This window comes from Camarhynchus parvulus, chromosome 23, assembly GCF_901933205.1.
Source record: "Camarhynchus parvulus chromosome 23, STF_HiC, whole genome shotgun sequence".
Classification (NCBI taxonomy): Eukaryota; Metazoa; Chordata; class Aves; order Passeriformes; family Thraupidae; genus Camarhynchus; species Camarhynchus parvulus.
The window spans coordinates 2,949,584-2,976,083 of NC_044593.1; the positions used below are offsets into that span (position 1 = coordinate 2,949,584).

The following is a 26,500-nucleotide window of genomic DNA, read 5'->3' on the forward strand; positions in this document are numbered from 1 at the left end:
CGAGATAAGATGCTGGTCGTGTACAATTGCATTGTATTTTTTTTTTTTTAGCCTGCAGGGATATTTTGTGTTCATGTGTCCAAAAATAATAATAATAATAAAAAAAAATTGGCATTCTCGTGCCAAATGTTCTGTTTTTCCTTATTGCTGTCCAATAAATGCAATGTACAGAGTGAGCAACCAATACTGTTGCCTGTAAACAAATGTCTTAAACTATTTAACTTTTAATTAAAACTTGTACACAATGTGTCACCTGTGGAACTCATTACCACAATATATCTATTTCTGATTCATTAAGAGTTAGCAAGTTAAAGAAATACATGTGGGTGACATCTCCCAGGATCCTAAAGGAAGCTGAAATTGCAAATCCCAGGGGCACGGTTGAGTTTGGGCCTGTTTTTATAATGTTTGGGAAATTACAGAGGAAATTTGGTGTCATGGACTGTACGTGCCTGGAGAGGGGATTCTATATCAGAGAGAGGCAATGAATAAATACAAGAGCTGTTGGCTGCTTCATCTTCTCTATGTGAGGTGAGGGTTTGTCTCCTCAGACAGCTGCACTGCACTATAAATACTGCAGGAAGGACAGGAAAAGCTTTTGGAGGAGGCCAGAGTGTGGGAGCTGTGACTGAAACCGGGACAGGATTGTCTGAAATGCCCGGCACCTTCTGCAGCCCCGCGTTAGGTGTCAGTTCCGTTTGCAGGGCAGATCCTGAGGTTGCTCAGCCTCACAGAAACCTGAGGAGCTCAAGCCCCAAGGTTTGCTCATCCTGCTGTCTTCCAAACTTGATGTAAAGACCAAACCTCAGGAACCCAGGGCTGAGCAATGCATGGGATTCTGTGCCACAGCTTTGCTGTCCGTGCAGCTCCGATTCCAAAATCCCAGCTGGGTCCTGCTCCAGCCACTCCCTCGGGACAGCAGGAGCTGCTGCTCATGCTTTGGGAGAACAGCACGGGATGGGAATGCTTTGACAGCCTCAATTCCTGTGGCTTTTCCACCGTTTCCTGGAATGGTCCAGCCAGGAACACACACCTGGGGTCATTGTGGGAATGATGCTCCTGGGGTTTATGATGCTATTGACAACGTCAAGGCACAGGGTCGGGATTTGCGCTTCCTGGGAAGGACAGGTCTGGGACTGTGGTGGCAAACAGGATGGAAAGGGGACTCTCTGCCCGGTTCTGTGCATTTAGATGGAGACGGGGAATTCCTGCCTTGCTCCTGCCTGGCGAGACTCAGGGCACTTCAGGAATGACCGTACAGCGGTCAATACAAGAACTGGCCCTTCCTCCTCGGCCCGGCCAAACAAAAAACGTCAAAAAAAAAAAAAAAAAGAAAACCACGAAATAACGAAATGAACCCACGAAATAAATATTTGTGGCAACGGCGCAGCGGGAGGCCCGGGCGCCGGCGGGCGGACAGCGCTCCGCCGCTCCCCGGCTGCAGCGAGGCCGCGGCTGGGCATCCCCCGCTGTCCCGAGCGGAGCCCCCCGGTCCCCCCGGGTCCCCCCGGTCCCCGCGGGCCCCAAGATGGCGACAGGGCCGGCGGGCGCCGCCTTTGTTGCGCGCGGGGCCGGGCGGCGGCGGCGCGTGCGCGCGGCGTGAGGGGCGTGAGGCGGCTGCGGCACCGGCCCCGGCCCTGCCCGGCCCCGGCCCCCGGCACGGCCCTGCCCCGGCCCCCGGCTCGGAGCGGCGCCCGCGTGGATGGGATGGAAGCGGGACCCTCGGGAGCAGGTACCGCCGGCGGGGATGGGGAGGTCGGAGCGCTGCGCGCCGGGGAGCGCCGAGAGGGCGGCGGGGGGCGAAGGGGATGAGGCCGGTGGAACGGGGGGCGGGTGTGCGGCGGGGGCCAGGGGGCCTGTACCGGGTGGGGAGCGGGGCGGGGGAGCGCGGTGCAGGGGTGTGCGGAGAGGACCGCGGCGGGCGGCGATGGATGTGGCGGCGGCGCGGGATGTGCGGGGGCGATGCCGGGGATCGGAGGGTGTCGGAGCGCGCGGGTCTGAGCAGCGGGGGTGCGGGGGGGCTGCGGGGCAGGCGCGTCCCCCGGGTGCCCCGAGAGCAGCAGCGGTGTGGGCGCTGGGGAAGGGGCGATGGAGGGACCCGCAGAAACCTCGCAGGAGGGGGCACAGGGCCGGGGTCAGGTCCAGCCGCAGGTCCCCAGAGCGCGGAGCGAGCCCTGCTCAAGGGGCCTGTTCTGCACAAAGCAGCAGCTGCATCCCCCCAGCTTTCCAACCTTTCCCCCAGCTCCCATTCCATCTCCCCTATCTCCCACCCCCATCCATCCCCCCGGCTGCCATTCCACCCCCCTCCCTGCCATTCCCCCCCTCCCCAGCTCCCATTTCATCCCCCAGCTCCCCATCCATCCCCCAGCTCCCCGTTCCCCGAGCTCAGGGAGCGGGGCGCCGGCTGCAGCTGGCGGGAGGCCGGCGACGCCGTGTGCCGTGACAGCACGAAGCGTCTCCTCTGCCCGTGCCAGGGCATGCGCGGAGCCGGGGCTGAGCCTGGCTCCGCGGGGCCGAGCTCCAGAGCCACCCTGTACCCCCGTGTCCCCTGCCCCAACCTCCGCCCCGCGGCTGGGGACGGGAGCAGCTGGCAGTGCCCTTGGTGCCCGGCAGCTCCGCGGGGGTTTGGAGAGCTGTTCCCTAGGCCGTAGCATCGGCTGCTGCTCGCTCCTGTGCCTGGCTTGAGCATCGCCAACTTGTACTGCTGAGTCGCAGGAGGATTTTGGTGCCTAAAATAAGGCAGAGGGAGGGATGGGGTGATGGAGACGTGGGTCACTGCCCTGCTGAGGCACGGGGTGATGGGGATGGGGAGCTGCTGCCCTTCTGAGGGACAAGGCACGGGGATTGGCAGTCACTGCCCTGCCACCTCTCTTGTGCTGGTGTGTTTGCCACCCTCCATAACACATCAGCCTGGTGAGATTTTGACATAAATCTGCTGAGTGTTTGTAAACTGCAGTCCTTTCTTACAACATTTACTTAAAGTGTGACACAGAAATCTCCCTGTGTCTGCGTTAGCTTCTGGCTGCTGGGTGCTTTGTGTTTGGGCTGATTTATGGCCTCTGGAAGCCGTGATTTGGCGGCACCGCAGGCCTTGCCAGTGCCTTGGGGCGATAGCAGCACTGCTGCCTCAGGGCCACACAGATAACGCTGCCAGGCACCCTCCTACCTCAGCCTGAAATTATGCTCTTAAGGCTTTAAAATAATCTCTTGTGTTGCGATGGGGATGCACTTGGTGGACAGGTTTGGGTTGTGAGGGCTGCACTGGGAGCAGGGCTCTGCTGTTGCACCTTTGGGAGTTTCCCCTTCTGTCCCCAAATTTGGCTGGGGGATATCTACTCCCACCCCTTGGGAGGGGACTCATGAATCCCATGTTGTCAGAGCTGCTGTGAATCCTGCCCTGCTGTGGAACCCCTTTGCTTCTGCCAGACCCTGAGTATGGGCTGAGCCTTGCATGCGAGCTCTGATGATGCTGTGGCTTATCAGGGCAATAAAGCAGAAACTGGCGTCTGCCTGGATGTGCCCAACATGGAGATGCTTGGAAAGGCAGTGGGAAAACCCAGGACAGCACTCAGGGAAGCACACACATGCAGTGGTTTTAAAAACTAAACTTTTTTTCCCATAACTTTTCGTTTATCCCTTGCGAACTTCCTAAAGGCTGTTAATCTCAACCGTTGTCTTCCTGTGCTGAACCTTGCAAAAACCCCAAAGCTGCTCCGTCTGTTGGGGCTCTTTATCTTCAGGAAACACAAAATTGCGTATGCCTGGTTCTGGGACAGGATTAGGCCGAGAAACAAAGCCAGGAGAAGCACCTTGCCTGGAGACACAGCATGGATGGTTTATCTCTAAACACTCTTTGCAGCCTCTCCCTAAACCCTGGGAAGAGCAAAACACAGACAAGTTATTAAGATGGCAGACACGGGGAGGAAGCCAAATCAGGCAGAGAAGCTGCTCCTTGGGCAGGGTGATCAGTGCAGAGCCACGGGTGGGTTCAGCTCTGCTCCGGGAGCTGGTGGCACTGCAGGGCCGCGGTGGGACACGGAGAGGAGCCGGCGTCGCTTTTGTCCTGTCCCTCCGGCACTGGAGGCCGCCTTTGTCTGCGACTCTCGGCTCTGCGTGTCCCTGGCTGCTGCCTGGGCAGTGCAGGAGCAGCAGGAGACCCCGCAGGGCTGGGCAGGGGGTCTCAGGCTCTGCCGGGCCCAGACACCATTAGCAGGGACCCCAGGGTCACTGAGCAGAGTCACCCGGTGTGCTCAGCAGGGGTGCTGGCACTTGCTGTGCCAGTGTTTCTCAAACCCATCAGAGGGATGGAAAAGAGAGCTGCTGGACAGCTGAGCCCAGCTTGGCAGAACCCTCACAGGTCAGCTCATGGATGAGCTGTGTCCACACCACTGGCATCACCACACCGCTGGCATCACCACACCGCTGGCATCACCACGCTGCTCTCCAGAGGCAGAGCAGCCGGAGCACAGCCCCTGCATGCAGGTGTGATGGAGTTGACACCCCTCTTACTGCTGTTCCTTGGGCTCTGTTGCAGCACCCACAGCTTCAGCTTCTTGCTCTGCTCAGCCTGTGGGACTGCACGTCGCAGGGTGCAGGGACAGCCATTCGGCCAGGCAGGTTTATAGCTTGCACTTTAGGGTGTCACCTGGGATTTCCAGGTAGGAAGCACAGCAGTGCCCTTCGCAATGTTCAGTGTGAGGATACGAAGAACTCAGCAGTTTTCAGATGTCAGTCTTGTAGTAAAACAGTTTAGAGCCCATTTTGGCTAAATTTTTGCATGAAGCCACCCCAGTGTAGGGCAGGACCAGAGCTTGGGCAGCTCAGCCTTGCCCTCAGCAGCCAGGCTCTGGTGCACAGACAGGTTTAAGGCTGAGCTCTGGTGGCTGCAGATGGAGCCTCTGTCCTGTGTGTGCATCACCTGCTGAAACTCAGTGTGGTGTCAAACCAAAGAGCGCTCACAGCTGCGTGACCCTGGCAGTGCTCAGGTCACTTGGAAGGAACAGGCGGCAATGTCTGGCTTGGCAGAGCTGAGATGGGGCTTTTTGAAGTCCGGGCTGCGTGGAATGGTGTTGGCCGCTGCTTAGAGCCAGTGGTTTTGAAGCTGTCGAGCCTTGAGATCGAGAATGCCAATTGCTCATCCTCCCCAGCAGCTGCCTTTCCCGCTGGTGCTGCCCCTTGCTTTGCTCCCCGACAGGGATTTCATTTCCCGGGGGACCTCTGGGGTGGTTTAGGATGGAGATGTCTCAGGGTGAGGATGGACCACGCTGCGTGTCTGGTGGCATTTGTTGTGCCGCGGCCCCGTCTGCACCTCCCTGATTCCCGGCTGTATTTTGGCGGGTGGGTGTGCGGACAGGGGCCGGCACGGACCCCCGCCGCCGCCGCCGCAATAAAACTCCCTTTTGTCTGGGCCCCGTTCCCGCGGCCCCTCGGCTGAATGCGGGCTGGAGAGGATTTCAATGACATGGTAATTTCATGCCGTCCCACCGGCGGCTTCGCCCGGCGCAGGCAGCTGTTGGGCAGCGGGTCGTGTTCCCCAGCTGTTACAATAAATAACAGAAACAAAGCGTATTCCAGCGCTAATTACCTCAAACTTGCTCTCACTTCGTTGGCTGTGCCCTCGCCGCCGTCTCTGCCCGCGGTACCCGGTGCAAGGGCGTCGATGCTCCGCCGCCGGCGCGTCCCCAGGGCACGGCTTTGTGTGCGAAAGTCTGTGATTCCTCCCGGGCCGCGGAATTTCTAATGGCAGCGGATTTCATCCCGCTCACTGGCCGCATTGTGCTGCAGGAACAACACTCGCCCTGCAGCCCCCGCCCCGGCGGCGCCCGCATTTACATGACAAAGTGGGAGCCTGTGCGGCTTCGCCATGGAGAGTCGAGGTATGCAGGAGCCAACCCCCCCATGCAGGAGCCCCACTGTGTGCTGGAGCCCCCCTGTTTCCATGCACTTTGGGTAGCTTTTTAACGAGGCTTCTTGCTGTCTCCTTTGCTGCTGCCTGAGCTGGCTTCAGGCATGAGGTGCCTGGGGATGACAGTTGAGATGTCTGTCTGAGATGTCCATCCGGGATTCCCTGGCAGCATCCTCTGAGCCAGGAGAAGGGTGGCTTTCATTGAGCCAAATCATGCAGGGACCCTGAGTGCTCCAGGGCAGGAATGTAGCATGTGAAAGGATGAGCCAAGCCCGCATGTTCAGCAAGGGGTTTTGCTGTCTCTCCCACCTGGGCTGAAGCAGCCAAGGCTGGGTGAGATCCTGGCTCACATGCTGGAGGTGCTGCCTGGGCAGCTGCTTTGGCTTGTCAACATTCAGGGACTGGGTGTTGTGGTCACCAAAATAAAATTCTGTGAGTCAGCCCAGGGGTGAACTTGCCCATCCTTGATGCTGGTCGTGGTCCTGTCCTGGCCTTTGCAGAGCATCTCCTGTGCCATCAGGTGCTGCTCCCTCTGGCCACTCTGCCCATTTATCTTACCATGTGTTTGCTGTATCTTCTGTGTCCAATCAAAATTCTGAGCCAACTTTTTGTTGCTGGAGGCTGGCTCCTTCCTTCAGCTATGATTCATGAGCCTAATTGCGGAGTGTTATGTTCACGAAGCATCTGGGGAAGCTCTGGCAAAAGGGTTTGCATGGATAAGCCTTAGTTTGGGAGTGACCGAGGCAGTGCCAAGTGTGGGATTGCTGTGGGGTGAATTGGTCACGCCTCTGCAACTCCTGCCAGCCGCAAACTGGCTTCAGCTCTTCTTGGGCACCCAAGTGCCACCAAGCTGCTGTCAAACTGTGGCTACTGCCCTGTGTTCCCTGCATCTCTGGGGTTACCACAGGCACATGGAGTTGCATGTGGTCCTGCTCAGACATGGCTGCCAAGATTGTCTGAGGGGTGAGATGATCCAGAGGAGGAGAAGCTGTGGGTGCTGGCCTGATGTGGCTGCAGGAAAGGCAGCAGAGAGATGCTGTCCCCTGACAGATCTTGCAGGTGGGCGGTATGGTTCCTCACTCAAACTCAGGGACTGGGAGGCTCCAGCAGCACGGGCAAATACCTCTTTGCTTGTGAGCCATGATTTAAAAATGCATCAGCTCGCAGCCAGGGAGCTGGCCACTGCCAAGAAATGTTAATCATGTGGAGACATGACTTACACCGGGAGCAGATAATCTGAAAATCAGTTCCTTCAAATGAGCTTCTTCCAAAGTGTAGCACGGATGTTTTTCAGGGGCAGCTGGCAGTCACCATGTCCTGGGGCAGCTGTGAGTGCCTGCAGGGTCTGAGCCCTGCAGTGGACTCAGGGATCCCCATCTTGCTCCAAGTCCTGTCCTGCCTTGTCTGAGGAGGTGCTGGGGCCAGGTGAGCCCCAGCTTGGAGCTCCCAGCAGATTTTAGGTCTTTTGAGCTCCTGTTGCAGGGCAGAAGCAAGAGCAGAGGTTGGCTTTGGAGAATTAACTTTTGCAGTTCAGCCCCTGGATGCTCACAAGAGTTTTCCCATCCCCTCAGTGTCCTGCAGCACTGATGGCCTTCCATGGGCAGGAAAAGTCTTGCAAAGTTTGGGTGCAAAAGTAAAAGGCAAATTTGAAGCTTAGTTTGCTGCTCTGCTGTTTTTCTGCTTCTGGTATTTTTAGCCTGGAATGGAAATTTGGATTTAAAAAGGAAGTGGATGGGAGAAAAGGGGTGCTAAAAGCACCATGTGTTCAGGAGCTTGAATTGGAGCTGGGTTGCTGTCTGTGGGCCGACGTGGACAGTTGGCCGCGCAGATGGAGCGCTCCCAATACCCCCACACTCGATCCCCGCTCCGGCCCAGCTGGCTCGGACCTCACAGTGTTTGAGGAGCAAATAGAAGGTGCAGACTGGGAGGGGTTGAGATGGGCGAAGTGGGAATGGGGCAGGAAGGGCAGAGCTCACCTCAGAGAGCGGCGGGGTGGAGTAACTCCTTGGCAGTATTTTCAGATACATTTGAGTCTGAGGGTGCTGTTGATTTAGAATTGCAGCTCAATCCTGTAGCCATGTGCTGATGCCACCCTGCATCTCCCGAACTTCATAAGTGAGTCTGTGTAATGGGAATTGTGGAAAAACTGGTGTTTCCCTCTTTACAGGTCCCCACACTGCTTCAAGTGGGGATTTGGGATTGGTTTGAATTTGTTTTGGGGGTTTTTTGTGCAAAACCCAGCAGTTCAACAATTGTGTGGTGCAGATAGAATAATGCATTTCCTGTTTCTTGTGGCATCCTCCCTCCAGCAGTGAGTTGGAATTTGCTGGGGAATGGAGGGGAAATGCATGTGTCTATATGTCCCTGCGAGTATCCAGGGAATTGCATCCCCTTGGAAAGGGGCACCATGATGATTGAGCTGGTGCTGCTCTCCCATAGCAGGTGGCTGTGCTGGAACCTGTGCCAAGGGATTTGGTAGGGCCCCTGTGCCTGGCACTGCCCTTCAGAAGCTTGGCTGGCACCAGTGCTCCCCAGATGGTGCCCAGGGAAGCTGCTTCCTGGTGTGCTGCTCTGAATTCTGCCACTGACATCTCCTGCCAGGAGGAGGGGTAGTGGGACACCTTCCAGTTCAGGATGTGGTGATGGAGAGCGCTGTGACTCTGTGAGATCTGTCTGTCTGTCTGTCTGTCTGTCTGAGTATGGGGTCCCTGGCAGCCCTCCTGACCTGTGCTCCCTTCCGCAGCTGCAGGCGCATACCTGCCCCCCTTGCAGCAGGTGTTTCAAGCACCACGTCGGCCTGGGATAGGAACTGTTGGGAAGCCCATCAAGCTCCTGGCCAACTACTTTGAAGTGGACATTCCCAAGATCGATGTGTATCATTATGAAGTGGATATCAAACCCGATAAATGTCCACGCAGAGTCAACAGGTAAGGCAAGTATTAGAGGTTTGGCACTTGTTCCCTGCTTGTAGTTTCCTAGTGGAGACTCTATAAGTGCCTGTCTCTGTCTTTGCAGTAGAAGCCATTAGGGTGACCATTATGGCAGGGGTCACAGCAGTGGCAGGGGTCATGGCCCTGCATGATGCCCACAGGTGGCTGGACCCCCCAGCCATGTTTGTGCAGCCAGTGCTGCTTCCTGGCCTGGGAGCATCAGGGGTCCGGAGCCTCAGCACAGTCCCTGCTGCTCCAAAGCAGCTGTGCTATTTTGGCAACAATCCCTGATTTAAAAATAGCAAGCCCAGACCTCGGGCCATCATGTACTTTTCTTTGTTTTTCTTTTTGATGTGCTCTTCCCTGCCTGTCCCCTCCTGCCCTTGCAGCCTGGGGAGCTTTGTGCCCCAAGGGCTGGCGAGCAGATGCTGCGTGTGCTTTCAGCAGCGAGGCGCACTGAGGCAGCTCCAGCCACTGTGTGTTCCCCTGTGCCATGTACACTCCTGCTTCCCCCCAGTACACTCCTGCCAAAGCCAATGTACTGAGCTGTGGGACAAGGCACGTGGCTGCTTGTCCAGGGGCTTTCCTGCCCCACAGGTCTCAGCTCTGCTCTCAGTTGCCCTAGGGAGAGAGGCTGGGGTGGACTGGACAGGTTGCAGAAGGTATCAGGCTGTAAAGAAAGTGACAAAACAAACATCACCTTCTCTCCTTCTGCTCCTCTATCTTGCCTGTGTAGGGAAGTCGTGGAGTACATGGTGCAGCACTTCAAACCACAGATCTTTGGTGACCGAAAACCAGTCTATGATGGGAAGAAGAACATCTACACTGTCACAGCCTTACCCATTGGGAACGAGCGGGTAAGAGGGGCAGCAAGCCCCATGTGGGCACTGTGACCTCCCTCCTGCCTGGGAAAGACCAGCAGAAAACAACCCCACCTCACCCCTGCAGGGATGCCATGGTCACTGTCCCTTCCCTCCTGCACCCAGGTTGACTTTGAGGTGACGATCCCAGGGGAAGGCAAGGACAGGATATTTAAAGTCTCTATCAAATGGATGGCCATTGTGAGCTGGCGCATGCTGCACGAGGCCCTGGTCAGCGGGCAGATCCCCGTCCCACTGGAGTCTGTCCAGGCTCTGGATGTTGCCATGAGGCACCTGGCTTCCATGAGGTACCGGCACTGAGGGACAATGGGACTGTGCCAGGGAGGGGAGGGGACTGCTGCCCTTGGCAGGCTGCTGTGGCTGGGACTGGCCTTGACAGTCATTGGAAGAGGCAGCTGTGCCAGCCGTGTCCTTGGGTGCTCCTGTAAAAGAAATAGAGGGAGTGATGCAGCTGGCAGGGTGAGTGCCAGCTCGGGGGTCTGGGGGTGCTGCCATTGGGCCCCAGTGTGTGCCACTGACATGGTTCACAGGTTCCCAGGTACTCACAGGCTCCCTGGTTCACAGGTACACTCCCGTTGGCCGCTCCTTCTTCTCCCCCCCTGAAGGCTACTACCACCCCCTGGGAGGGGGCAGGGAGGTCTGGTTCGGCTTCCACCAGTCAGTCCGGCCGGCCATGTGGAAGATGATGCTCAACATCGATGGTGACGTTATTTCTCATGCTGGGGAGCTGCAGTGGGAGGGCTGGGTGTATTTGGGAAGGCTGGTTGGGAGCAAAGACACATTGTGATGTCTGTCCCACAGTGTCAGCCACTGCCTTCTACAAAGCTCAGCCTGTCATCGAGTTCATGTGTGAGGTGCTGGACATCCGGAACATCGACGAGCAGCCCAAGCCCCTGACGGACTCACAGAGAGTGCGTTTCACCAAGGAGATCAAAGGTAGAGCCCCCAGAGAGCTCTGGAACCCATCCCCTGATACTGGCTGTGGCTTGTGTCCCACCCAGCCCCTGCAGTGAGGTGGGGGTACAGGGGTTGCACATTTTTAATGTCTTTTGGGGCACCACTGCGTCCCTCATGCTATTGTTGGGGTATTTGCAAGCAGAAAATTAGTTAAGGAAGCTGTTGACATTGTCTCGGAGAAGTTGGGCAAAGGGAAATTGCTCCCATCTTCACCATGACTGTGCTGTGTCTCTCTGTCTCACATCAGGTCTGAAGGTGGAGGTGACCCACTGTGGGCAGATGAAGAGGAAATACCGTGTGTGTAACGTTACCCGACGGCCAGCCAGCCACCAGACGTAAGGCGGGTGGGCAGATGCCCTTGGAAAAATCCGCGCTGTTCTTCTTGTTAACAGCTGCTGCTGTCGTTAGGGAGAGCTGAACAGGAAGCTCCAGTCTTTGATGGCAAAAGGAAACGTGTCTGGGGCTCTGCAGCCCTGTGCCATGTGTGGAGTGGGATGCAGGGAGATGGGAGCTCAGAGGATGCTGTGTCTGGCAGGCAGAGCGCGGCGGCGGGCGGGAGCTGACATGCCAGGAATTGTCCTACTTTTTACCTCCGGGTTTGGTTTTCTTCATTCTTAAAATACTCACTGCCAGAGCAGAGACTTTGTCAGGGGCTAACACGAGTGTCTGCCTTGGATTTTTTTGTGTGTGCCTGGGAGCAGGCTGGGCCTGGGCACCCCTCAGTGTCTCCTGCGCACCAGCATCCATGGGTCGCAGCCTTGGGGCTTGACAGGTGCAGGAGGGATGTGGCACCTCATTGATGTAGTCAGCCTGGCTCTTCTGTAATTTTGTTTCTCTACAGAATATCGGGTCAATTCTGCATTTTCATGGAGCTCTTTATGGGGCTGGGAGTAGCTCTTGCTGTCTGAGGATGGGTATTGTGCTCCAGCTGTGAGTGGCACCTCTCAGCCCTGCAGCCAGGAAGTTTGGGTTTTTTTCCCCCCTGTTTCTGAAGGGAAACCCCTCCTGCCTCCATCTGCCCACCCTGCAACTGCTGTTCTATACCTGGAGAGGCCAGTTAGCCTCTCCCTGGAGTTCATTTCAGTTCCCAGAGAGGACACCAGGCACAGAAGCCCTCCTGAGTGCCAGTGTTGTACTTTTGTGCCCAACCATGGCATATGTGGCAGGTCCTGCAATAAACATCTGCCCTGATGTTTTATTTTGTTGTATGGCAGCTCAGGCTTTTCCCAGCCACAGTACATAGTGCCTGAGGTCTGAAGTGTCTGTTCTGAGTAGGTGCATCCCTTATGTCCTGCCTCTACCAGGTTCCCACTGCAGCTGGAGAGTGGTCAGACAGTGGAGTGCACAGTGGCTCAATACTTCAAGCAGAAATACAACCTGCAGCTGAAATACCCTCACCTGCCCTGTCTCCAGGTTGGCCAGGAGCAAAAACACACGTACCTTCCCTTGGAGGTGAGTGTTGGCACATGTGGTTTGGGGCTGTGCTCAGCTGGGGTCCCCTCATGTCTTACATGCCCCCACCACATGGCTGCTATCTGTCCCCTCCCTGTGCAGGTGTGTAACATCGTGGCTGGCCAGAGGTGTATCAAGAAGCTCACGGACAATCAAACCTCAACCATGATAAAAGCAACAGCCAGGTCTGCCCCAGACAGGCAGGAGGAGATCAGTCGCCTGGTACGTGACACAGGTCCTGGTGAGGCAGGGTTGGGTCTTGGCACCAGGGGCAGGTTATGGCATCATGTCCATGGTGGACTTTGCTATGGTCCTGCTCCTCAGCTGCTCTGTGGTGGAGAGCTGTGACCTGCTGAGAAGGTGTTGGTGAGGTTAATGGTGGGGTTTTATCCCCCTTTTCCCACTGAATCCCTGTGCAATGGTGCCTGTGTGTATGTAATGCACAGTGGCACAGGTGAGCCCGGCTCAAAGAGACTACACAAATGGTTAGGGGCATTTGGTGTTCCTTCTGAGACTCTTGATAAGTTTCTTGCCGGTCTGAACCATCCTGTTGAAGTCTTAAATCTCAGGAGCAGGCTGTGCTGTTAGTTGCATTGTTAGTGTGTTTCAAAATCAGGTTATTGGGTAGCTTGCAGGAGAGGGTTTGGGCTTCAGTGTTGATCTGCTTGACCTCCCCTGTCAGAGGTGCTCCACCTGCCGCTCTCTGGAGAGCAGGGCTTCAGGTGTCCGTATTTCCTGGCCAGCTGCAGCTGCCCAGGATGCAGCAGTCGGTCTTACTCCCTCCCATGGCCCTTCCTTCCCTCTGCAGATGAAGAATGCCAGCTACAACCTGGATCCATACATTCAGGAGTTTGGGATCAAGGTGAAGGATGATATGACGGAGGTGACAGGGCGGGTCCTGCCAGCTCCCATCCTACAGTATGGAGGCCGGGTAAGTGGGGCTGCCTGGGATGGGCTGCGCTGTGCAGGGAGATGCTGTCAACACCTGGAAACACTGCTTCTGAGCAAAAGTTGTTAGAGCTGGAATGTTTTATCAAAGTGCCTTGGCTGTGAGTTTTTTGCAATATAACTGGTTCTGAAAGTTGTTGCCAAGAGTCATTGGTGATGAGATGAAGAGGAGAAGGGTGCTCAGCATAGGGCAGCTCGGGTGAGCTTTCTGTCACTGCTGAGGAGCTGAGGCTGTGGATTGCCCATTGCCAGGGAGTCAGCTCCAGCTCCAGCACTGGTTCAGGGAGCACAGCCCCAGCCCATGAAGCAGCTCTGGGGCTGTGGGGCTGGGCAGGCTGTGGCTGTGCTCTGACCCTCTGTTTGCCTTGCAGAACCGGGCCATTGCAACTCCCAACCAGGGCGTGTGGGACATGCGAGGGAAGCAGTTCTACAACGGCATTGAGATCAAAGTCTGGGCCATTGCCTGCTTTGCCCCGCAGAAGCAGTGTCGAGAGGAGGTGCTGAAGTAAGGAAAGGGGCAGCCCATGTGGGTGGGAGAAGCCAGAGGGGCCGTGGCTCCAAAGCCACACTGCTGCTTGCAGCTGGGGACTGGGGGTCTGGCATCACCACTGCTGGAGCTGCAGGGAGCTCCACTGCTTGTGCTACCAATCTGATGTGGGGTGTCCAGTTCCTGTTGCTTTTGGTTTATCCAGAGAGCCTGTTTGTCCCAGCTGCAAATGGTCCCGAGCCATCACAAAGCTGCCAGGTTGGAGTGAGTACCTGTGAATTGTCAGTCAGGCTCTCCTTGATCTACTCTTTGCATCAGGGAGCTGCAATACTGGGAGATGAGCTTTAAAGCTGTATTGAACTCTTCTAGTGTGGATCTCTCCAGAGAGAAGAAGTTCTGAGGATTAAAAGTTTCCCCAATAATCTGAAATGATGTAATTCATGTAGGAAGCATCCTAACTTTCCATGAGTTATTACAGAGAAGTTTTGGGCTTTCTGAAAAGCTTCAGTAGTTTAGAGAATATCTAAAGTAACACAGAGCAGGAACAGTTTATTTGATTTAGGGAAATGGTCACTTTGTTTTTGGATTCTTCTGGGGCCTTAGGCTTCTCCTGACTGAGAGTGGTTGCATTGAGGTGAGCGCTTTGTGTGTTTGGCATGGTCAGTGTTTGGGGTTTGGAAGAGCTCAGAGTGTCCATGTCTGCAGTACCTGGGTGCAGGTAGGAGTGACACCGCACTCCTCCTGTGATCCCTTTGCAGCAGAGCTGTGAGCCCTGTGTTCGCTCTGGCTCTCATGGCATCAAATCCTTGGCATTCCAAAAATCCAGAGTGTGGCTGAGTTGTGGTAAGTGCAGGCTGGCATCAGCTTTGCAGTCACCTGGAAATCAGCAGGTTTGTTCCCCACTGCTCCAGCTTCCTAAGGGAGAAGGGCTCAGCTCCACTGCATTAGGAAGAGTCAGTACGTGGGTGAGAGGGCACTGAGAGGGAACAGTTCAGCCCTGTCATGTGCTGGTCTTGTGTTTCCTGTGCCATGTGTGTGCTGGGTGCCATAGAGCTGGTGGCCCTGTCTCTGTACTGTGCTGCAGCACTCGGCCATGGGGCTCAGTGGCACAGCTGGTGTGCAGGAGGGCTCAGGGCTCACAGCTTCTCCTCCCGGCACAGGAACTTCACAGACCAGCTGCGCAAGATCTCCAAGGACGCCGGGATGCCCATCCAGGGCCAGCCCTGCTTCTGCAAGTACGCCCAGGGTGCAGACAGCGTGGAGCCCATGTTCCGACACCTCAAGAACACCTATTCAGGGCTTCAGCTCATCATTGTCATCCTGCCAGGGAAGACGCCGGTGTACGGTGCGTCTGGGGCCAGCACACAGAGAAGGGCTGTGGGCTGGCTCAGCAGGGCTGGCTCCTGCAGGGCTGTCTCTCCCCATTCCCGAGGCTGCTGCTGGAATTGGTGCAGGGCTGATTGCCTTGTGCTCACCTGCTTCCTCTGCCCACAGCCGAAGTGAAGCGTGTTGGGGACACTCTCCTGGGAATGGCCACACAGTGCGTCCAGGTCAAGAATGTGGTGAAAACCTCCCCACAGACCCTTTCCAACCTCTGCCTCAAGATCAACGTCAAGCTTGGCGGGATCAACAACATCCTTGTGCCTCACCAGCGGTTTGTATGGCCACTGCCTCTCATAGTTTTGGGGTGGTAGCCCAAGTCCCTCGTGCTGCCTGCCTGGTTTACATGGTGAAGAGGGGGCCTTCATAAAGCAGCTCTTTGAAATGGGGGTTTGTAACTTGTTTCACCTCGTTGATAATGAGGTGTTGATGTGTCTAGGCCAGAGTTGGAGGTCAGGAGATATTCTTGATATCATCTGCTCATCTCCATTGGGTTGTACATCACCCGGAGATGGCTCCAAAAACGGACTGCTTGTTTTCTCTCCTCTCCCACCAGCTCTGCCGTCTTTCAGCAGCCAGTGATCTTCCTTGGAGCTGATGTCACTCACCCGCCAGCAGGAGATGGGAAGAAACCCTCAATAACAGCTGTAAGTTCACAGCTTGGTGCCCAAAACCCTGCAGGATGCAGGAGCTGGAACAGGATTCACATGTCCATGTGTTACTGCTGTCCCCATGATGACAGTTCTCAGGGTGGGCCCGTACCCTGTCAGGTGATTTTTTCCGAGTCCTGGGAAGTTTTCTCCCAGTCCCTTCCTGCCTCTCCGTGCAGGAAAGCTGCAGTTTCTGGGAGCTGCAGGGAGACTGGCAGCTGCCACCAGATGGGGCTCGTGGTGTGCTGGCCCCAGCATGGCCCTGACAGTGCCAGGAGCTTGGTGCTGCATGCAGTCATTTTGGGGCATCCCTGTCCAGCTGCAGCCCTTCAGGGACCTTCCCCCTGCTGGAGAGCTGGGGTTTGGGACATGGAGGAAATTGGGGTGACTGGGCTTCTGAGCCCTTTGTGCAGGAGGATTTGCCTTTTTCTCAAATTAAAAATGAACATCCATGGAGTGAAGTGCTGCTCCGTGCCAGCAGGGCCAGGGACAGCTTGTGCCCTCCATTGGGCTGGGAGACACTGCCCTGTGCTCGTTGCCATGCAGGATAAGCGCGTCAGCATTTTCCTATTAAGTTCTTAACTTTCCAGGACTCACAGCTCAGGTTTTCCTTGGCATGCAAATGCGTCTTTGGAGGAGTGTTTTTTTCTTAATTAGAAGGGGTTGGGAAAGGCTTTGGGCTGTTTGCTGTAGGTGTGGGTGGGACAGAACAGTCTGTTTCCTGGCGGCAGAGCTTCCCCTCTGAAAATATCTTTTGTGGTTTGTGCAGGACCACTGGGGCTTTTTTCTTAATTTTTGTGAAAGCTTTTTTGAAGCTGCAGGGGAGGAGAAGGGTAGAGCCTTTGAAGTAACTTGACCGTGTCCGTGGTGTGTTGCTGGTTGGACAATAGCGGTGGGTCTGTGGCTGAAACTAAAGAAACAATTTCTATTGTACACATTGGTTCTAGTGGGGGAGCCCCAACCCCAGAGCTGTTTGCAAAGTGAAAGTGAAAGTGCTGGGGAGGGCAGGGGCAGCAGATTCACACTGCTCAGGATATGGAGTCTGTGGTGCTTCCCCTCTGCCCAGGGAACGTGGGGCACATTGCACAGCCACTGCTGAGTGTGAGGAATGAGGCATCTGGGTGTCTGTTCCCCAACACGGGCCAGCACTTGATTCACACTGTGCCCCCAGCTCTGTGTCACAGCCAAGCCCAGCTGTCCCTGAGCTGTTGCTCTGACGTGTCTGAGGTCTGCCTGCACTGCAGTGGGAACTCCCTGCTCAATGGCTCCCATACAGTGACTTGACCTACCACGTCCTTGGGCAGCCCGTGGCTGTCTGGGGCAGCCCTTGGTTGTCTTGGGCAGCCCCACTCCCTCTCACTGCCAGGCAGAAGTGAAGCAAGGGCAGGGCAGCAGCAGTCCCCCACAGCCACAGCATTCAGTGACACCCACCAAAGTTGTCTCACTGGAAATTCCCACAAATGTTTAAAAGGTCATGGCAGAGTGTGACATCAGGAGGTGGCCATGACCAGGGATGTCCCTTTTGGGCACTAATTGCCTGTGCAGTATTTGCTGTCCCATCTGATCTGTGAGTTCAGGTGCTCTGCCCACGGCCAGCTGTTTGTGTGGGATGCAGCTGGAAGCTGGGAATGTCCCAATCCCCTCTGTTGTTCCTGGTGTAAGACATGGTCTGTCTGTCTGTCTGTTGCTGCAGGTTGTGGGCAGCATGGACGCCCACCCGAGCCGGTACTGTGCCACAGTGCGCGTGCAGCGTCCTCGCCAGGAGATCATCGAGGACTTGTCCTACATGGTGAGGGAGCTCCTCATCCAGTTCTACAAATCCACACGCTTCAAACCCACCAGGATCATCTTCTACCGCGATGGTGTTCCTGAGGGGCAGCTCCCACAGGTGAGGAACCCTCAGATCCCCATTGGCCAGCAGGGCTGCACCAGCTCCCATGGGGTTCCTTAAGAGTGCTCAGGGACAGCTGGGTGCTGGTGTGTCCCCTCATTCTGTGTGCCCTTGTCTCCCCAGATCCTTCACTATGAGCTCCTGGCAATCCGAGATGCCTGCATCAAACTGGAAAAGGATTACCAGCCTGGCATCACCTACATCGTCGTCCAGAAGAGGCATCACACCCGTCTCTTCTGTGCAGACAAGAACGAGAGGGTGAGTGCTGCAGGGTGCCAGGGCTGGAGGCGGCTGATTCATCCCTGTCTGATGGAAGAGCCAGCCCTGGCTTTCCGAGGGGAAATCTCACCACTGGCAGGGAGAGCTTGTTCTGAATGAAACGTGCTGCTCAGTGGACTCCTACAGCCACATGGATTAGTCTGCTTCTAGAAGCCCAGCCAGCTGTTTGCTGTTATTATGAGTTACTGGGTGCTGATGATCCTGGTGACTCTTGAAATAGCCTCTGTCAGCTTGAAAACATCTGTTGTTTTGGTGATAGCTGGAGTTGCTGACGTGACAGTCTAAATAACCCTTTGCTTGCTCACAGCTTGTTCATGTATGCTGTGAAGTAACATTGATTGCCGTCACTGTTCCTAGATTTCATCTGAATTTAATGATCAGATTGAGTCTAACCAGACTGCTCCACACTAGCAGGAAGATCTAATCTTGGGAACTAAGGACAGTTTTTGATCAGGATATAAAAGCCCCAGTATCTTGTGGCATAGACTCCAGCACACGCTCTGCAGAGATCCCTGGCGTTTTCCTCATCTCTGTAGTAGGATGGGCCCCTGCCCAGCCCTTACCTGCTGCTCTCTTTCCCATGCTGTTGGCTATGTCATGCCTGGTGTTGATGCCTGCAAAAAATGCCAGTAGGCTTATTTGGGCAGGGAGCAAAATAGGATGAGCTGCTTCTGTCCCCGCTGAGTGGGCACTTGGAGACCATCTCTACATCTCAAAGGGGCGTGGGGACCCTCTACCATGTCCTGGGGCAGGGCAGCTGTGTTAAAGACAGTGCTCTTGGCAACTGGAAATAACCAAACTCTGCAGTTCTTGGATCTCTTTCTATTCCCTGCAGATTGGAAAGAGTGGGAACATCCCAGCAGGAACAACAGTGGATACCAACATCACCCACCCCTTTGAGTTTGACTTCTACCTGTGCAGTCATGCAGGCATTCAGGTACTGTGTTCCAACACTGGCTCTTGGGATGCTGCTGGGTTTTTGGCTGCTGTTGCAGATTGTCCTCATGCATTTGTCCTGGCCCTGTCAACAGCCAGGATTTGAGGATAGTTGGATCTAAGCTGCCACTGCGGTGGTTTGGCAAGCAGGTGCAGGGTCTGTGCTGCTACTGCATTGTGTGGCACGTACTCAGTTTCTCTCCTGGAGCCAAGGGTCTCTCCTAAGAGATTTTCCTCCATCAGAGCAGCCAATTCAGCAGCTTGTCAGCTGGTGTCTGAGCGTGCCGGGCTCGCCGGGGCGCCTGCTCATCAGCAGGGACTTGCTGTCTGGCCGTGGGCGGGAGAGCCAGGCCAGCCGTCCCTGCCTGCTCTGCAGCTGCCTGGCTGCAGGCAGCCAAGATTACTCAGAAACCGGACTGGAAAAACTGCACTCGTGTAATCTGCAGCTGCTTCCAGAAGGGAGGCTGCTCAGCTTCCCCTCCCCTGTGCAGACAGCAGGAACTGGCCTGGGTCGGTGAGGGTGCACTGGGGGATGCACTGGGGGATGTGTGGCACAGAGGGAACAGGCACTAGGCAGCAGCATTCGTACTGCTTTGCACCTCGGTGCTAAGGGCTTTCCTGCCTCCCTGCCATGTAGGGTTCTCACAGCAGGGAAGCACAGGCATCCCTCCTGCCTAGACTGGCTGGCAGACCATTTAGCTCCGGGAGGGGCTGATGGGGATGTGAGGCAGCTGCATCCAGGTGCCAGCAGCATCTCTCACACCGTCCCCATCCTTCCCAGGGCACCAGCCGGCCGTCCCACTACTACGTGCTCTGGGACGACAACCGGTTCACGGCGGACGAGCTGCAGATCCTCACGTACCAGCTGTGCCACACCTACGTGCGCTGCACCCGCTCCGTCTCCATCCCTGCCCCAGCCTATTACGCCCGGCTGGTGGCGTTCCGGGCACGGTACCACCTGGTGGACAAGGAGCATGACAGGTGAGGGGCACAGCTGTGGCCCTGGGAGGGCAGAGCCAGGCATGGGCAGGGCATCTTGATGTTTTAAAGTGCCTGTGTCTGAGAGTGCTGCAGCAGAGCATTTCTAGGGGAAGATCTGCATGTAGCTGCATCCTCTTAAGGCTCAGCACAGGGGGAATGGGGATAAAGGAGAGTTAAATCCTACCTTGAGCTCATCCCAGGCTTGTGGGAGCATTTCTGGGGTGTCTGAGCATTTCCAGCTGCCTCAGGGTGCTGGAATCTGCAGTACAGGCAGGGTCACCAGCATGCACAGCATCCCTGTGCACTGCAGTGAGGTGACTTGCTGTGCTGCCAGCACTCAGCTAATCCCCATCTCCAGGGGAGTTTCTCAGTGTTCCTGAGAGGAAAATATGAAATAACTATACAGTGATTTCCTTGATTTTCAGTGGCGAGGGCAGCCATATATCTGGACAGAGCAACGGGAGAGACCCCCAGGCCTTGGCGAAGGCTGTGCAGGTTCATCAGGACACTTTACGTACCATGTACTTTGCTTGAAAGCCTAACTTTTGTTACCTCACTCAAGAAAGCTTTCAGATTTGTAGGAGCCATACAAAAAAGGAAGCATTGGGACACCTTGTTTTTTTTTCCAATGAGAAATCACTGCAGGGCAGGCAGTGTCGACTTGAGGCAGGAGACCAGCACCATGGGACAGAATGATCCAACACCTTTGTAGGATTGGAAGAGACTGATGACGATGATGATTATTTTTTTAATTTTTTCTGGCTTTGCAAAATTTTGACCTGACCAAACACATGAAGGCATTCAAGGGAAGGGATAAAACTCCCGGGAGGCGGAAGCAGGTTTTCATTTTTAAGATGCAATACTAGAGACTCCTGACTGTGAACTGGCGGCTTTGGTCCTCCGCTGCCCACCAGGCGCTGGTAGGTATTTTTTGTGGGGGTTGGGGGAGGGGATTTTTAGAGCCTTAAAACAGAAGACTAGATTTATAAAACTAATATTTTAGATTATGAGATGCTTTAATGGGTTGAGGGGAAAAAAAACAAAAACAAAACAACTAGTTTATAGGAGAATTGTAACACTAACAGTTCCCCACCCCCGAGTAATTCCCCCCAGATAATGTAAGGCACCCTAGCACTTAGCTCAGAACTGAAAACTGTCTTCCTCATGTTACAAGCTAGTCAGCTGCTGCCGCTCAAAGCAACAGTCACAGACTTTTCCATGGGTGAGTGCCTTACTATGATGCTGCAAAATTTCAGTGTTTTTAATCTTGTAAGGAAACTAGTAATCTTGTCTTGATGGTGGTCCATATTTCCATCGGAAGGAGTTAATTTCTATGGTCCTCAGTTGCAGTTTGTGTCAGATCACGACCTCACGGTGGTTAAACCCCATTGAAAGATGTGCACTTTCATACAGGACAAGTTTAATGGCTGCTGACCCATTTTTGTTTCCAGTGTACTACTTGTTATTTAAAACTGTTTCTGACAAATGGGGGCATCTCCATCCCATTAGAACAGAAAGCGCTATCCATGTTTTTCTTTCTTTTATTTCCCCCCCTTCCCCCATAATTTTTATGATGGACACCGGGATTTTTTTACTAAACATTATTTTTATACGATATTGAGTCTGTTGCCAAAATCCACAAGTCATTAACATTCTCAGCGTTTACATCCCCACACGTCCTGCGGCTGTGTGCTCACACCACAGCTCTCCAACATTTCTGTCCGATGAGTGCTGCCGACTGCAGCCTGTGCAGTGCTGGGTGCTCCACAGCGCCCATTGCCCGTGTGCATTTGGCACGTGTCTGCCCAGGCCGGCTGCTTTCCCACCTACCACATCCCCACCTCCAGCACCTCCAGGCTCTCACCCTCTCTGCTGCTAGGTTTTGCTGCTCTTTGTGTCATGGTATCACTGCTCTCATGCCCAGGGTTTTTATTCTGAAAGCACACCAGATTGTTCCTTAGAATGATGACATCCCTGTTGTTGTCAGGGGGAAAACTCCTGATTTGTGCTTGTACCAGGAAAACAGCCTTTTTCCCCACAGGAACCTGGTCACTGCTTTTCAGACCCATTTTGCTGCACAGTGACCGTACGCACGGTGGCGGGGCCGTGGTGGCAGCTCAGTACCAATATCATCCGGGCACATTATCTGGGTTTTTTTCTATGAAAGTGTTCACAGCGCTTCCTTCAAGAGACAAACGAGGCGCACGCTCCTGCCACGTTCTGAGGGGAAGAGCTCTGGTATCATTTTCCTGCCGAACGCGTTTCCCAGGCGGCCCCACGTGAGCACTGCCCCTGGCCCGCGCGTGGACAGAAGCACATCTCCACCTCTTTGGTTTGTACTTTCTGACGTTGAAACTTGCCTTGCCTTCATGAAAACCACACCGGTCATGTTGGCCCATTGAGCTGTCCTAACCCCGGGAATTCACTCTTCCCATTTTCTTTTGGGGCAACGTGTTTGTGAACAGTGACAACATCACTATGCTATGCAAACTAAGTGCTGAGCCCACTGATGTCACGTTTGGTGAAGATCCTACGTTTAGCACAGTCCTGTTTTCCTCAAGACCACACTGTTTGGTTCCTATCCTCCTTTGCACCTTGTGTCAACCTCCACTGCTGTATATCCTCAAGGTGACGGGGAGGAGACCAGGACCTATCCGTGGTCAGTAGGTAGGGAACTCTTAGGAAGGCTTTTAGAGCGTAGGGAACACATCAACACTAAGTGTCAACATGAGAAGCCTACATTCCTCTACACAAGTGCCTGCATAGTGACACCAATCAGCACCTCCATCTCATTCTCTGAACTCTGACTTATGTTCATTGAAAGCAAAACAATCTCAGAGGGGCTGTTCCCACTCACCTGGTGTTAGAAAGCTCCTCATTAAGAATAAAATCGGGGTCAAGGTCAAGGTTCTCTCTGCAAATCAGTTTGTTCACCAGCATTACACCGGAACGCGCCTGGCTGCTGCTCTGCAGTGAGGGGCAAAGGTATTTTGGTTCCTCGTTTTAATTTTAGTGTTTTAGTTGGGTCTAGAATTCTGAAATGTCTTTTAGTAGCTGTGGCATAGCACGTGCCATTTTTAACCATTTGAAAAGAGATAGTGTGGGCATTTACAGAAACAGCTTGTTGCTCTGTAACAATTTTTTTTAACCTTGAGACTTGAAATGTAAAATGGACCTTTAAGATTTGCACTCATTTGTAAGGTGGCTGTTCATAGAAAACTATGAATGAAGACTTGCTGATGTAGCACCTACTTTTAACAGCAATTTTAACTACACAAAAGCTTCACAGCTTCTGAAACTCTCAGCTGTTGACTTGCAGATCGTGTTCTGCCCTTATTTCACCCTCTGCGTTGGGTTTTCATGGTTTTGGATAAACAAAAAAGCCAAACTCAGTAGCTGCTGTGCCCTTTAAACCCTGTTTCCACTTTGAAGAAGTTTAGAGAGGTTGGAGTGACCCGCATGTTTTCTATACCGGACTATGCACCGTACCCTCTCCGCGCTCTGGCATCGGCATTTCTCCCCCTCTCTTGTCTGAGATGCAAACGAGTAGCTGCATGTTGAGGTGCGTTTTGCTGCCTGTAGCGGATAGGTGTTACCCCAGGTACATATCAGGATCTGTAGTTAGCCACAAACCCCACACGGGCATCCCGATCAGCTCCGAGTCTCTGCCTTCTCGAGTTCCACCTGCGCCTGGAAGCGTTGCCGAGTGCATGCAGCTCTGTGGGAAGAGGAGTAGCTTTCATTTACCTGTAGAATGCTATTGTTTCCCTTATCTCATATCTGAGCAGGATGGGGTGGGAGGGCTGCTCTGCCCTCTCCCCGCAGCTTCCAGGGCACTCGGGGTGTTCTGGGATCGCACACGATGTCTCAAACAGCCCAAGCATCCAGCGTTGCCTCGCGGAAGGTTTTCTTCTTGGAAAATCAGTGTGAAATAAAAGAATGTTATTGTTTCAGGAAGGGAAGCCAGACAGCAGGAGAGCAATAAGTGAAATTCATATCTTGCCTGAGTGATTTGCACTTCAATAGTTGTGAAAGAAAATTTCCAGGACTCCAGTGCTTTTGTGTTTGATTTCCAGCCCCTTTCGTACCTCCTTTCTATGAGCAAGTGTGGGACTGTACATAGGGTGTTTACAGGATGCTCCGTTTGGGTTGTTATTTTTCTTGTGGGTTTTTTTTTGCTCTAGCTTGAACTCTGTATGGTCCATTTGTTAAATAGCCGTGAACACTTGATGTACAGTACTTACTAAACAAGCAGCAGCACAAAACTTATTTTATTAAGAAAATATGGCTTATATTTTAAAGGTTGAATATCAATTTTTTTTTTGTATGTGTGGAATTAAGACTGGTGCAGAGTAACAAAATCCTTGGATTAGGCCAAAAGAAAATACTGTAAGATCCTAACCACCTCTTTATTAAAGAAAGCAGTATGATTAAAGAGCTCCAGAACATTGTATTTATATTGGATTTGATTTAATTGCCTTTGTGGAGTTTTTTTTTGCCTTGGTCCTGATTTTTGCTTGCAACTTCGACTTTGCAGTCCCAAGTGTCTGTTACCCTGTAACTGTTGGCAGAAGACCTAAATAAAAGCAATGTGAATATGTTGGGGTGACAGTCCTGAGTCACATTGGTGGGGAAGGGACATACACATCCCAGGCATTCCCTCAGGAAAGGCTGGGGGACAAACAGGGAAACGCTGACTGGAGCTGAATTGCATCAGACACTGCAGAGGATCCAGCACCCCTCACTGTCCAGATCTCAGTTCAATGAGAGAAACACTTAAGCAAACAAGTACATGCTTAAAACTTCTGGGAATACAGTACAATTCCACTTTTTATTAAAATGTCACCTGAGAACTGACTGATTTCGGGCTCCTGGGTTATTAGATAACAGAAATGTTCATCAAAATCTGCTGTTCCTGCAGCCTCACTGAATGCTTCAGGGGCTCTTAGCTCTGAGGTGCTTTAAGGACAGATTTCAGACTCCTTTTGGATTGAGGTTAAACTTGATCCTCTGGGTTTCTGCACTGCCTCATCTTTTGCATTTCCCATCATGTTTTACATTTCCTAGCTTTGCAAATCTTGCAAACATCCTAGTCTACTCCAATGCCAGCAGCCTCTGGTTGAGTTTTAGGGTCCAGAACTGAAGGTTGTTTGCCATCCTCTGAGTTCTTGTTGGAGGAGTTCTTTGTTTTCCCTTACAAAAATGCAGGGGCAGACCTTAAGCCAATGAATGATTTAGCAGTTGAGCTCTAACTAGGTTTTTGAATAATGCCAAGGAATTTTAAGGAAATGCTAATGGCATGCAGGCACTTGTCAGTTAATTTACCTAACAGCAGCACCAGAAAGTTCTGTCCCGAGCTGGGCACCTGTGCAGGTTCTGCACACATCCAGCTGCTTTGTGGGTTCTATCACCTATTTTAAACAATTCCTACTACATAACAGAATCTTTAGCAGTTTTAAAGGGGCTTTTTCTTTGTGAGATACAACAGCAAATCGTGCCTTGTGCAGCTGGGTCTGGAGTCCTGGAAAACAGGTCAGAAAACTGGTTTCAAGTGTTAGATTAGCATTTGAGCCCCGGCCCTGGTGCTGATTACAGTGCCCGAGCTGTGGGACCAGATGTGCTGCCCCTGAGGGATGTGTGTTTGCAGAGATGCCTCTCTCCCACGGATCTGCTTCGTCCTGGAGATCACATTTCCCACTTCCCATTTCAGTTAGGAAATATTCTAGTAGGTTACCTTTAATTTGCATGGGTTTAAAATCCTTACTATGTCACTTACCTGAAAACTAAATTTATGCTTTTAAAGACTAATTCAGCTGGGAATCTTCAGGATGGTAATTTTTAATAATGACCCTGACATTTGGATTATGAATCTTTAACTTCTGTTGGCCCAAAATTCCAGTTCTTTGGTACCTTCCCAGTTGTTTCCCAGGGGAAGGCCCCTCTCAGTACCAGAAAAGGTGACATTGTTTCTTCACAATGAGTAGCAGGTTCAAACCCACTTGGAAAAGTCCCAATATACTGTTTTTACAGGGGAAAAAAAAAAATCTTTTGAGGGCAGAGGAAATAAAGGTGTCACTGCCTGACCCAGCACTGAGCCTGTTGCATCTGTCACATTCTAATCTCTTCCCCACTTGCCATTTGCTCCTTTCACCCCTCTGCTTGTTTGGTACCAGTTTGTGTAAAATATCCCTAACACAGCGGTACTGAACATTGCTAAATAGTCTCAAAAAATTAGGACAGGGCAAGCATAAGTTCTGAATTTATGTTGATACAGTGAATCATCAAATCATGAATCATGGAATATCCTTAAATTGGAAGGGATCCACAGGGATTATCCAGCGCAATGCCTGGCCCTGCACAGACACCCCAACAATCCCACCCTGTGCGGAGAGCTTTCCTGGAGCTCTGGCAGGGTCGGGGCCGTGCCCATTCCCGGGGGAGCCCGTTCAGGGCCCGAGCACCCTCTGGCTCCCGCAGCCGGGCTCGTTCCGCGTGTGCCGGGTCCCGCCGCCCGGGCCGTGCCGGCCGCTCCCACCCGCCGTGTCCGTGTCCCGCACACGGCAACACCCGGGCGTGCCCGGGGCCAGGGCGCGGGGCTCCTTCTGGCGGCTTTAGTGAGGATCAAGGAGACATCAGCTGAGTTCCTTGGGGAGCGGGCTGGAAGCCCTCGAAGCCGCCGCACAGGCAGCTGCTGCGGCAGGGAGAAAACGCCGCAGACATAACGCGTTGTACAACACCGCAGGGCCGAGAACAACCCCCCAGTGCTCCCGCTCTGACTCCCGCTGGGCTCATGTGTGCTTTAGCGGTGTCCCGGCACGTCACT

The 26,500-nt window shown here is 53.6% G+C and overlaps 1 protein-coding gene across 1 annotated transcript; it reads left to right on the forward strand.

The window, feature by feature from the left end:
* The first annotated feature begins 1,599 nt into the window (after window positions 1–1,599).
* On the forward strand, window positions 1,600–24,272 carry LOC115912724 (protein argonaute-1). Its single transcript, XM_030964402.1, has 19 exons — window positions 1,600–1,732; window positions 8,649–8,832; window positions 9,572–9,692; window positions 9,822–10,003; window positions 10,281–10,417; window positions 10,518–10,652; window positions 10,921–11,008; window positions 11,978–12,125; window positions 12,228–12,347; window positions 12,934–13,056; window positions 13,445–13,578; window positions 14,721–14,905; window positions 15,055–15,214; window positions 15,497–15,587; window positions 17,284–17,478; window positions 17,605–17,739; window positions 18,596–18,697; window positions 19,478–19,677; window positions 20,103–24,272. The coding sequence occupies exons 1-19, from the start codon at window positions 1,708–1,710 to the stop codon at window positions 20,209–20,211; spliced, it is 2,574 nt and encodes an 857-aa protein (XP_030820262.1). The 5' UTR covers window positions 1,600–1,707; the 3' UTR covers window positions 20,212–24,272.
* The last annotated feature ends 2,228 nt before the right edge of the window (window positions 24,273–26,500 follow it).